Here is a 13,052-nt window from a genome sequence, read left to right as displayed (position 1 = left end):
CATGTTATACTGCATCTCAGCAAAGATGGAAGGTATTTGCTTTACAAGGGCCAAACAGAAGACATTTTTTTTAATTTTTAAATAAAGGAAATTATTCTCAAAATCAAGGTAGATTATTGGATTATTCAAATTGGATGAATTTTTACTTATGAAACTGTAACCTACACTTTGTTATATTTGTAATTTGTTAAAGGCCAGTGAAAACTTTATCACGTATCAGCCCCAGTTTGTGGATTAGCATTTAGGAACTTTTGCCTGAAATGGTAGATTCAAGGAGCTAGAGCTGTGCCAGCCAATTTAAAGTAAATAAAACTTAAAATTTGGTTCCTCAGTCATGCTAGCCACAATTCAAATGCTCAGCAGCTACATGTGGCTAGTGGCCACATGTATACTCTTTATTAAAAGTCCTTTTTTTTCTACTTATTTGTGACTAGAAAGTCAGACCATATACGCTTCCACTAAAACTCAACTAGGATGTACCAGGACACTAAACCACAAAGATATCCTTCCTATCCTTCTCCCTATGTTTCCTTTCCTTGGGCTCCTAGTAAGTTTCCTATCAGCTTATGACAAGTTTCCCAGAGATGTTGAGAGAGTCATCATTTCCTGAATTCTTCTTTTTATCATCACAGAGAAATGCTGTCGACACACAGCAGCCCTTACAAAACTCTGGAGAGGCGGCCCCAGGGAGGACGAAGCATGCCCACCACACCAGTTCTTACCCGAAACGCCTACAGCAGCAGCCATTTGGAGTAAGAGAGCTTCATTCTCATTGCTTTGGCTCTGTTGATTTTTGCTTTGAGGTTCTGTCTTGCTGTGTTGCAGTTTTTAATCATTTTGAGTGACTTTCTGTAGCAGGACCTTGTTTTATGGTTTTACATTCTCTGCTAACTTATGGTTTCAAATACATTGGCCAAAAAAAAAAAGTGTATTTGATTTGTTCAGGTATACATTAGATTTTTAGTACCTTAATTTCCCCAGTCACATATTACCATTCATTATTCAATGGTGAGGATGAAGTTAGTAACAATAGCAACATTTTGAAATGTTTGTGAGTGCTATGCTAAATGTTTTATATGCACTGTATTATTTAGTTCCTATAGCAAGCCTTTTGTGAGGTAATAAGATATTGTTTTCATCCTCATCTTACAAAGGGGAAGCAAGATTCAGAGAGGTTAAATATCTTGTCTGAGCTCATACGGCTGGGAAATACCAGTGCCGTGACTCAGCCCAGACTTAAATGTACCATATCTTCATATCCTCTAGGAAGACAGACCCTCCAAAGACATGTTGGGTTTTTTTTTTTAGGCTCCAGTGCCAACTGTGCATCATCAGTTTATGTCTTTCCCTACCCTCAAGGAAGGATTTGGCTTGCAGAACTAATAGAACCCAGTTCTTTTCTCATTTTGACTGTGGTAATGAACTTACGTGTGAGCCAATAGATTTGGTGAACAAATAGATTCTGTTGTACAGTCAGCTTTGGCAACCTTCAGAGTCCTATTGCGATTCACGAGCTATTCAGTCATTCAATATGGTATTCTTTTTTCCTGTTTGGGTCCTCCTTTCCTTCTTGGTTTTGACAAATTTGCCTTTCTCCTGTTTCAGACCCGAAGCTTCGTCTCAGCACTGCCGCCAGCGGAGTGGAAGCCTGGAGTCCCAGTCCCACCTGCTCTCCGAGATGGACAGTGATAAGCCATTTTTCTCCCTCTCCAAATCCCAAAGAAGCAGCAGCACAGAAATCCTCGATGATGGGTCTTCCTATACAAGCCAATCAAGCACAGAGTATTATTGTGTGACACCAGTTAGTGGCCCCTATTACACCACCCAGACCCTGGACACTCGCACCAGGGGTCGGAGGAGGTCAAAGAAACAGAACGTTTCTACTTCAAATTCAGGAAGCATGCCCAACCTAGCACAAAAGGATAGTTTGAGGAATGGCGTCTACTCAAAGAGTCAGGAGCCACCATCTTCCAGTTACTACATTGCCGGGTACACACCCTATGCAGAGTGTGACTTTTATTACAGTGGTGGTTATGTCTATGAGAATGACACCGAGGGACAGTATAGTGTCAACCCTTCCTACCGGTCTTCAGCCCACTATGGATATGAACGCCAGAGGGACTACAGCAGATCCTTTCACGAAGATGAGGTCGACCGGGTACCCCATAATCCATATGCAACTCTCCGGCTGCCAAGAAAGGATGCCACAAAATCTGAGCACATCACCAAAAACATCCACAAGGCCTTAGTTGCCGAGCACTTGCGTGGCTGGTACCAGCGGGCCTCTGGGCAGAAGGATCAGGGCCACAACCCGCAGACTAGCTTTGATTCAGACAGGGGATCACAGAGATGTCTGGGGTTTGCAGGCCTGCAAGTACCTTGTTCTCCAAGCAGTCGTGCATCCTCCTACTCTTCAGGTGAGAATACCGTAAAAACACACAACACCTGGGTTTTATTTACATTATGTTCCCTGCCCACCCAAAACACTTCACGGATCATAGGACCAGTACTCAAGGTCAAAAGAGTGGTAACCATTTGGTGGAACCCCACAATCAGGATTTCCAATTTAAAAACAGTTCTTTCCAGCTCTCCAAAGAACTCAGAACACTTGAGTGTAATGAAGCAAATTGTAGATTCATATCCAGCAATCGTTGATTGAGCACGTACTCTCTGTGCTGCCTTGTGTAAGGATTTTGGTTTTGTTTTTTTGGTGTTTTTTTTTTTGAGACGGAATCTCACTCAGTCACCCACGCTGGAATGTGTTAGGCGTTTCACTTGCGTTATCTTTTTAGGATTTACATTGATAGGCACATCTATTAAATGTGTTCACGTCATTGAGGTTTGATATTTTGAAAGAATAGAGTACAGCTGGAAGCAGTGACTCACGCCTGTAATCCCAGCACTTTGGGAGGCCGAGGCGGGCGGATCACGAGATCAGGAGTTTGAGACCAGCCTGGCCGACATAGTGAAACCTCGTCTCTACTAAAAATACAAAAATTAGCCGGGTGTGTAGTTCGGCTAAAATTAGCATGTGCCTGTAGTCCCAGCTACTCAGGAGGCTGAGGCGGGAGAATTGCTTGAACCCAGGAGGTAGAGATTGCAGTGAGCCGAGACCACGCTATTGCACTCCAGCCTGGGTGACAGAGTGAGACTCGTCTCAAAAAAAAAAAAAAAAAAAAAAAGAATGGAGTAAATCCTCATGTAAGCGGAAAACATTAGAAATATACATCTATCCTTGTTCACCACCAAGATTTGATCATCTAAGGACCATTTTGAATGCTCAGGTGCCTATATAAGGCTCATAATAATCCTGATAGGAACTGGAATTGATTAAGTACTGTTCTAAGTAATTTGCATATTTTTTTTTTTGGTAGAAACAGAGAGGCTTAGATCGGGTCTTGCTTTGTTGCCTAGGCTGGTCTTAAACTCCCAGCCTCAAGCAACCCACCTGCCTTGGCCTCCCAGAGTTTTTGGATTACAGGCGAGAGCCACGGTGCCTGCCATGCATATTATAATTCAGTATTCATATATACCTACTTTATGGTTGACTTAAGGGATTTTAAAAGATAACTTCGATTAGAGATGTTTCCTTTATACCCCTGATGTTGACTTCGGCCCCTAACTCTACTAACATTTGTGGAGGACTTCCTGCTACTCCCAGCTGTGCTAGGTACTTTTAAGTAGAGAAATAGAAGATAGGGGAGGCTCTGTGTATGGTTTTATTTATTCAGCAAAAGAGCAGCCACATTCAAGCTATGGAGGACCCAATATTGAACTAGTTCCTGGCCACAATGAGCTGAGTCAGCGGCCAGAGGAATGTTTTAAAATTAAACAATTTTAAAACTCTAAGAAATGAATGCATTCTCAAACTGCCAGAAAACCAGAGGTCATGAGTCTCATCTTCTCCCTTATCAGCATGACACCTTAGTGAGACATAGTATAAGGATTCCTGAATCATTGTATGAGTAGTCAGTGAAAACTACACCTTTAAAAGTTTCATATACTTGTTGACACAAGGCGTTTCCATGGAGATTTCTGTTTGGGTTCAAGCTCTCTCCTATTTGTGTAGGACTTTGGACTTCCACTAGGGCTGTCCCATCTATTACCACATCTAACATGTGAAAGGGCTTCTGTAATTATTTCTTATTTATGGCTCTGACCTAGAAAACACTTTTTTTCCCTCTTAAAGTTCAAGATGTGAGAAACTTTCACAGATCAAACCTGGGCAGGGTGGGGCAGAGTACTAAAAGGGAAAAACCAAACAAGGAGGGCTGAGATGCGTGTGGACAGTCACCGAAGCACAGGACTGGGGTGGTGCCCCGTGGGGGAAACAGGTGTAACTAGGAACCTCAACATTCCTGGCTGTTAGCTTAGTATCTGGGCTAAAGATGAGAATGGAGGTGATGCTTCCTGTTTCAGACTTGGTGTGAGCCTTGCTGACACCAGCAAGGTGTGGCCTCACAGACCAAAAGGCATTGCTCTTTAAAGAACTACAGGGATGGAATCCGTACTCCTAGAATCCCTTTCTGGAATTCCCCTCATTTCTGTCTCCACTTTATAACTACGGAAATGTATTACAACAGGCAGGCATCATTCTCATGGAGAGATCAATTTCCAGTCGTTTGCCAAATTAGTCCTGGCTTTGTAGACCCTTCCAGCCACCTGAAGGCTGTCGTGGTGACTCAGTTTTAGTAATGACAACTACCATTTGTGGGCAGCTTACTAGATGCCACACAAATTCAGCATGTTACTTGCACTCTCCTATTTAATGTATGCAACAGTTCTATACAGTGATTGCTATTGTTATGCTTATTGTTATTATGATAATAATAACAGCTTAGGTAACGCTGGCTACAGAGTTTAAATAACCCAAGTTCCAAAGCTACTAAGTGGTGGGATGGGGATCCTATCCTAGCTCAGCTCCTTTTTTTTTTTCTTTTTTAAAGACACAGAGTCTCAGTCTGTCACCCATATTGGAGTCAGTGATGCCATTATAACTCACTCAGTTTCAAACTCCTTGGCTCAATGCGATCCTCCCACCTCAGCCTCCCAAGTAGCTAGGATTACAAATGCGCACCACCACACCTGGCTAATTTTTTTTTTTTTTTTTTGTGGAGACTGGGCTCTGTTTCCCAGGCTGCAATCCCTGGCTGCAAGTGATTTTCCCACCTGAGCCTCCCAAAGTGCTGGGATTACAAGCATGAGCCATCACACCCAGCCCCCCAGCACTGACATTTTAACTACCAAGGCTCAGAACCTCTAATTAACAGTTCAGAAATGTCTTAGAAGCTCAAACTGAGTGTGTTACATCTGTTAGTCAAAACCTCATGATACCCAGGACCACAGATGAGTTTTGAAATGTGTTGCCCCCTAGTGATCACAGGCACTTTGTGGGTACGAGAGAGGAGTAGGTCTGGAGCCAGAAACAGGAAATGGAAAAGAGCAGTGCTGATTTTTGAGTCTTGGACAAACGGCATGAGGTTGTGGTTACCTTGTGCATCCAAGGCATGGGGCAGAACTGGTTTTATAGAGCGGACAACAAACGCCCAGTGATGAAGCATTTGTTGGGCTTTGCTCCCAAATTGTCCCCTTGCCTTGTTCTAGTTCAGTTCCTCTGTAGAACTAAATCCCTTCTTCCTGAATTCCTTCCTGAACTAGTTACCACCTTGCCCCACCTCCCCCAACACACACACACACACACACTTTTTTTTAAAGACAAAAAATTGCCTCGATCCAGTGGCCAGTGTTGTCTTTGGCTGAAGAATAGTCACGTCTCAACAAGTCTACTTAAGAAACACATTTCCTCCAAGGCCTCTGACAAACCCAAACTCATCATCTTACCTTTACAACACCATAGCCTGAATGGGAAGATTTCTCGCAATATATGAGAATTGTTTTCTTGCTTGTCTTTTCGGTTATTTTTAAAATTATTTATGTATTATTCTTTTCTTTTTTGGGATAGGATCTTGATTGATGGCCCAGGCTGGAGTGCAGTGGTGCAAACACAGTTCACTGCACCCTTGACTTCCCAGACTCGAGTGGTCCTCCTGCCTCAGCCTCCCAATTAATTGGGTCTATAGGCGTACACCACTATACAAAAAAAAAAATTTTTGTATTTTTTGTGGAGATGGGGTTTCCCCAGTTGCCCAGGCTAGCCTCGAACTCTTGGGCTGAAGCGATCCTTCAGCCTTGGCCTCCCAAAGTGCTGGGATTACAGGCTTGTGCCACTAAGCCTGACCTGAAATTATTTTTATTATTTTTATTTACTTATTTATTTTATTACAGACTCACTCTGTCACCAGGGCTGGAGTGCAGTGGCATGATCTTGACTGACTGCAACTTCTACCTCGTGGGCTCAAGCAATTCTCCTGTCCCAGCCTCCCAAGTAGCTGGGATTAGAGGCAGGCGCTACCACGCCTGGCTAATTTTTGTATATTTTGGTAGAAACAGGGTTTCACCATGTTGGCCAGTCTGGTCTCAAACTCTTAGACTTAAGTGATCCTCCTGCCTCAGCCTCCCAAAATGTTGGGATTACAGGCATGAGCCACCACCCCGGCCCCAACCAGGGGCAAATTTATCTTTCAATTAATCTTATTCTCAGTAATAATATTAATAGTCATCATTTATTGAGTGCTTACTCTGTATCAAGTACAGTGCTAAAGATTTTCAAAATTACCTTATTTAATCCTGGGATCATACCTATAAAGAATATGTTAATATTATTATCCCTACTGCATGGATGAGAAAACTGAAACTGAAAGGGGATAAACTACTTGCTTAAGGTGACATAGCCAGGAAGTCACTAAATTGGAATAGGAATTCTTATTGGTTCCAAACTCTCTTAATCTCTACTCTGACAAAACTGATTACAATGTACATCTGACTAACCTCAACAATTTTTCACTTTTTACATTTTTATTAATTTTGTCTCTTTTTCCATTTTTATTTTCAGTGTCTTCTACAAATGCTTCTGGGAACTGGAGGACCCAGTTAACCATAGGGCTGTCGGATTACGAGACTCCAGCACATTCTTCTTATACCAGCTGCTATGGCAATGTCTATAATCCTTTACCCTCTCCAAGCAGGTGAGGAAGCAGTCCTTGAAAATCCTAGGCACCTGTTCCAGTTCAAAAGAATTCAGAGATCCTAATTTACAAATGTCAGATAATCCAGTTTAGGGGTTGACAAACTATAGCCTGTGGGCCAAATTCAGCGGCCACCTCTTTTGGTAAATAAAGTTTCATTGGGGAATAGCCACACTCATTCATTTACATGTTATCTATGGATTGTACTATGAGGGCAGAGCTCAGTAGTTGCACCAAAGCCAAAAATATCTGGCCACCACAGCCAAAAAGTATCTGACCTTTAAAAAAAAGTTTGCTAACCCCTAATCTAACTCATTCAAATTTGACCATGTTCTTCAATCTTACATTGAATTCTTGTGTATTTCCTCTAATGTTTACAAAGAGCCACTTGTACAGACACGAAAGCCAAAAATACCTGGCCTTTAAGAAAAAGTTTGCTATCCCCTCATCTAACGCATTCTATTCTTTAGTCTGTAACTTGAATTCTGAGTCCAAAGCTTTTTTAAAAAAATTATGGTGTTTGAAACCCTATGAGTGATATGTCCATTTTAAGTCTCTTTTGAAACCTTGCAGGAAAAATATCTCTACTCCAGGAAAGGCTGTTCATATCAAGGTTCCTCAGACAGTTGGTAGGCTGGATTTCAAACATTTGCTGCCTTTTCGTGTCTGATCCTGTGTTTGTTACAAAGCAACAGACACAGCCAGCTGTCCTGTTTGTCTGTAAAAGCAGTCTTTTGTACACATTAGAGGAAATGTACAAGAGCAATTTGTTAAAATTGTTTTTTTTTGCAAACTCGGAATTACTTTTTAAAAAATTCTTCTTGTATGCAGGAATTAAGTTTGAAAAGGTCATTTCTCCCTTTTACTTTCTCACAAAAGATAATCCACATGTATGGTGCCAAGAAGTAGGGCAATTTCTGGCTTTTTAGAGTGTAATTTTGATTTCTTTAAGTCAGATTGTTTCAGGCACAGAAGACTTACACAGACTACAACTTATAAAGGTTTCTATGCTGGTAAATTTGAGAATTTAGCCGTTTCTTATCAAAACATTCAGTGTTACAAGCAAATTAGAAATAATCAGCCCCAAATGCCTTATTTTTTCTCCACATTCAGTAGGAGTTTTTCTTGGCTTGAAATATTAAGCCAATTGTCTCAGCTAAACAAAGGGTGTACTCAAAATAGAATTTTAATGAAAATATATTTCAGAGGATGTCAAATAGTTTGGACTTCCGTAAATGATGTTTGAAAATGAGTTAGGAGCGAGAACAAAAACGACTGGCCTAAAATTTGAGCTGAGCCTTATCAGTTTAGTTCTAACCAATTTTAAATAATATATTTGCAAATTCTTTTCATGTTTGTATAATTTTACTTTCCTTTTGTTGACTCAGTTAGAAATGATGCTAAAACTTTTGGTGCATTAGGCAGTTCTGATATCCTTAACACTACTGTCACTGGACTCAGGAAGTGTTAAGCATTTTTAGAGAAAATCTCTTTTTACCAAGTCTGCTCATATATCTCAGACAGCCCAAGATGGCTTGATAGGGGATCAAAGGGGGCATAATGTACAGGAAATTAGAAGCTATTTAAAGATCCCTATTGTGTTTGTGTATGTGTGTGCATAAATGAGCTCATGGTAGAAAATTTATAATAAAGAGATAAATAAGTAGGAAATAAATTAGCCATAATTCTACTGTCCAGAGATAGCAGCTCTTAACATTTTGGCATATTTTCCCAATTTCCCCATTTTTCTCTGTCCATTTTGTATGGTTACAATGATATTGTACATACAGTTTTACATCTTATGTTATACATGAAATTCTACATCTCCATTTTTTAAAAATCTTTACATCATAACATAACCATATTCCCATGTGTTTTAAATTTTCAGAACCTTATTTTATATAACCAATATGATATTCCACTTAAATATACCCTGCTTTATTTAACAGCGCCTCATTTTTTGAACAGTTCTTTTGAGAGGTTTTTAGATTTTTCTTTCTTTTTTTTTTTTTTATTAAAGTACTGCAGCTATTTTTTTTTTTCTTCTCAAGACGGAGCCTTGAAATGATGTTGCCCAGGCTGAAGTGCAGTGGTGCGATCTCAGCTCACTGCAACCTCCGCCACCCAGGTTCAAGTGATTCTTCTGCCTCAACCTCCCAAGTAGATGAGGTTACAGGCACACACCACCACGTCTGGCTAACTTTTGTATTTTTAGTAGTGACAGGGTTTCACCATGTTGACCAGGCTGGTCTCAAACTCCTGACCTTGTGATCCACCTGCCTTGGCTTCTCACAGTGCTGGGATTACAGGCGTGAGCCTAGCCCAGTACTGCAGCTATTAACATCTTTGTCCAAAATACTTGTCTGAATCCCAGATTGTTTTCTTAGGATACATTCTAATAAATAGAGTTAATGGATTAAATTAAAAAGTGTGTTTTTTTAAGTTCTTGCTTTCCAGAAAGATATGCCACTTTGCCCTTACAGCCACAGAGATACAGAAGTGCTTATTTCCATCCAGTTTTTTATTTAGAATTCTTTTTATGATACAGTCTGATCAATTTAACCTATTAACAAGGCAAGGATAATAACAATCATTCATAAAGCTTTAGAAATTTGCTCTGAAATTCTGTAAATTGTTTTTATGAAAACATGATTTTTAAAATAAGAGAGAAATTAAGTTTTAAGATAAAGATGAGAAACTAGATTTTTCCCTTAAGCTAAAGATTTGAAATGCATAGCAATATATTAGTGTTTTATTGTTTTTTTTAATAAAGTGTATTATTTAAAGTGCTTTTCCCTGGAGTATCTAGGTCTTAAAATTATAGAAAGATACTAATTTTTACCATTAAAATTTTTTCTAGTACAATTGGCATAATTGTCATTGGCATAAACTTTCTAAAGTAGAAATGTTGAAGCTACATAGTATATAATACAGTCAAATTCTTGGCTCTACTGCTGCAAACTGTATTTTCAAATAACTTTTTTTCTTTCACCTCCTGTTTTCCATTCCTTTTCCCTTTTTCTATCTAACTCTATTACTAGGCAAAACGAAGGGCTTCTATCCCCAAGAATGGTTGTGTCTTCAGAAATGAGATCAGTTGTAAATTCTCTTTTGCTAAGTGTAGCCAGCTGTAGTAAGTACAGTACTTCCAATCTGTGTGTTGCCTCTTGCATAGCAGGAGTTTTGCTTGAAACTGACTGATGTGTGAAATTATGAAACCTGGTTTTGTTTTTTGTGTTACATGAAAACACTAAATCCTTTATTTCCAAAGCTCTTCTTCCAAAGACTTTTTCAAAAATAACCTTTACTAAAAGACTTTGGAATGTAAAATAAAAAAGAAATCAACTAACGATCTAATCTCTCTTAACCTACGGTTATAATAATGCAGTTTTGCTTATCAGAATGGTCTGTAGTATGATAGGATGTTCTCATTTGGAATTGCCATCTAAATATGCCTATGATTTTTAAATGTGATGCTGTTTCCTAGGTCACTTCCAATTTATGCCTGACCCACAAACCCTAGGGATATCATATATGTCCCTAAGTGCCCCTGCCACCTTTTAAATATATTATTTTGTCCCTGAGGAAAGCATCTAGTGTATTCCCTTAATTTGAAGAATACTTAAAATGTGATTGTCACCATATACTTTTTAAAAAGTTAAAAATATAACTGTTGCACAAGTAAAAATGGACATGGGTCAAAGATTGTTTAACTCATTATAAGTGAACTAGCAGAATGGTAAAGCTGGTTCAAAGTGAATTCAAGACACTGAAAGAATGTTGGAAAAGACTACTAAGTTAGATTCAAAACCAGTTAATGTCCTATAGGGCAATAAAATTGTAACCATAATCTTTTTTGCTAGACTAGTTATTTGTATTTCTTTGAGACAGAAATCTACAAGTTAACATATAACTTAATACAATCTGGGTCCTGATCAATGTTAGATACAAGTTAAACAAAGAGATATCTTTCCAGAGAATTAAATAATCCTTTTTATGGGCCTGTTAAACAATGCTCCAGTATGACATGGGAAAAGCATGCAGGCATCCTTTTTCTTTGCCTTATCTCTACATTTTGGGAAATTTTTCTTAACAATGCTTCCTACTAACTTCTTTAAATGTAGTAGTCTTTGTGCTGTAGGGAGAAAAATATGGCCACAAGTAGTAACTTTTCTGTTTTTTTTTTTAATAGACAGTACACAGAAATCAGTCAACTGGACGGTACAGATGGACACCCGCTGGAAGACAGCCTGGAGAGTAGCGAGCAGAGACTCTTTTGGCATGAAGACTCAAAGCCTGGAACATTAGTCTGAACTGCAGTTGGACCTCTTGACCAAGCACTGCGTTCTCACACTAGTGTGCCTTGCAAATTGTATTCGTCTTCCCAGAGGATGTTGGCTTTAGAAACCTAAAGACATCAAAGGTTGAAGAGAAGACTTAGTTGCCCTGGAAGTGAATCAGTGAATCACATACTAAGCCCCACAAAGCCCCTGAAGAGGGACTTGGACTTTCAAACTCTAGGCACTAATCTAACAGCAGAGTCTGCCCACACATTGAAGCATTGCCAAGAGAGGACTCAGTGTGAAGCCTTCATTAACAGCAAGCACTTTTTAAGGGAATAGAAGTTGTTAAAGGGAAACCTCAAAGCCATGAAAGGACATTCAGGATGTCCCATGGCAATAAGGACAGGGGAAATCTCAGAGCACAATTCAGCAGGATAAGAAAAGGGGAACCAGAAGCTCCAGAGTCATTGCTCACATCACCGAGTTTGAATTCGTGAGCTGATGAAGAATAACATGCTCTTTCTACACAGACATGGACAATTTAGACAGTATTGGAAAATTACTTGAAGCTGGATTTTCATGAAGTTCTGAATGAGTGTAAATGTTTTCTAGGATACTATAAAGAGTGATGTTTTTCATAAGCACCATAAAGGGTTCTGGAAAAACTTATTACCATAGCATCCTGTAATATAACTTATGGTAGCAGATTGAGGAAAACGAAGCAGCCCACTGAATAATTGACAAACTCTGCTTGGAGAATTTTCTAAGGTACAATATCATCGAGCTCCTTTTCCCTTTCTCCACTAATTGCATGATGAGCTATTGTTCTGGCTGGTAATTCTCCAACTTGGCTGTCATTTGAAGTGGCAGACTTAATGTGGAAAGTTTTTATGAGTTTGAAAAAGTATTTTAAGATGATACAGAAAGCATCCAAAACAAGAGCAAAAAAAAAAAAAGCCATGTCATTTGGGATGAATTGTGTGCCTTAAAATGGTGAACGTTAGAAAATTAAACACGTCTGGATTCTGCAAGCGGTTCCAGGTCACCATGTGACAAAAACAAGGTTAACATTAAAAAAAACAACAACGACAAAAAATCTCCAAGCTGCAGTGGATTTAATTATGAGGCTAAAACTACCTCATACTTTCCTTGGAAGAACTAATTAGCTATGGTTTATTGTACAGTTTTGTTTGTTTTTTAGAGCAAATGATTTCCATATTCCAGATTGATCTTTTTTGTCATCTTTGCTTCAAAATTCCATAAAAGGTGCTCCTTTCCCCCTCTTTTATACAAGTTTCTTGTTCATATTGTGAATAGAAAAGTTTCTGAACAACTTTTTTGGAACATTTTCTATCTATATTCCAAAGCATGTAATATATATATATATATATATATAAATGATTTGTTAAACTGGTCCTTAGTCATTTGTATAATTAGAAACGAAGTTTGGCAAAAAATTTTAGAAAAAAGACAAGCAAAAAAAAATAACTTATTCCTTTTTTGCATATTTGTATAGCCTTCTAGAATCAGAAATAACCCTTTTGCATATTCTTTTATTGTTCTGACTTTTCAAGACCTATTATTTTTTTACATAGGTCAATAAATGAAAGGTGTGCTACTGAAAATGTTTATGTATTTTTCCATTTATGTCAAGGGTTCCTGTGAAGTAGGTCACAGTGCTCTA

General features: G+C 38.9%; 1 protein-coding gene across 4 annotated transcripts in view; it reads left to right on the top strand.

The window, feature by feature from the left end:
* Nucleotides 1-12,783, top strand: part of FRMD4B (FERM domain containing 4B) — a 354,838-nt gene extending 342,055 nt beyond the window's left edge. For all 4 annotated transcript variants that reach the window (XM_012473977.2, XM_012473989.2, XM_012473974.2 and 1 more), the window contains 4 exons: nucleotides 633-752; nucleotides 1,606-2,417; nucleotides 6,953-7,085; nucleotides 11,278-12,783. In XM_012473977.2, coding sequence (XP_012329400.1) covers nucleotides 633-752; nucleotides 1,606-2,417; nucleotides 6,953-7,085; nucleotides 11,278-11,398 — 1,186 coding nt within the window. In that variant the 3' untranslated portion in view covers nucleotides 11,399-12,783. The remainder of the gene's footprint in view (nucleotides 1-632; nucleotides 753-1,605; nucleotides 2,418-6,952; nucleotides 7,086-11,277) is intronic.
* Nucleotides 12,784-13,052: the final 269 nt, after the last annotated feature.

This window comes from Aotus nancymaae, unplaced genomic scaffold (assembly GCF_030222135.1).
Source record: "Aotus nancymaae isolate 86718 unplaced genomic scaffold, 86718_ANA_hifiasm-v0.15.2.pri h1tg000046l, whole genome shotgun sequence".
In the NCBI taxonomy this organism is placed as follows: domain Eukaryota; kingdom Metazoa; phylum Chordata; class Mammalia; order Primates; family Aotidae; genus Aotus; species Aotus nancymaae.
This window is presented reverse-complemented; position numbering and strand designations above follow the sequence as displayed.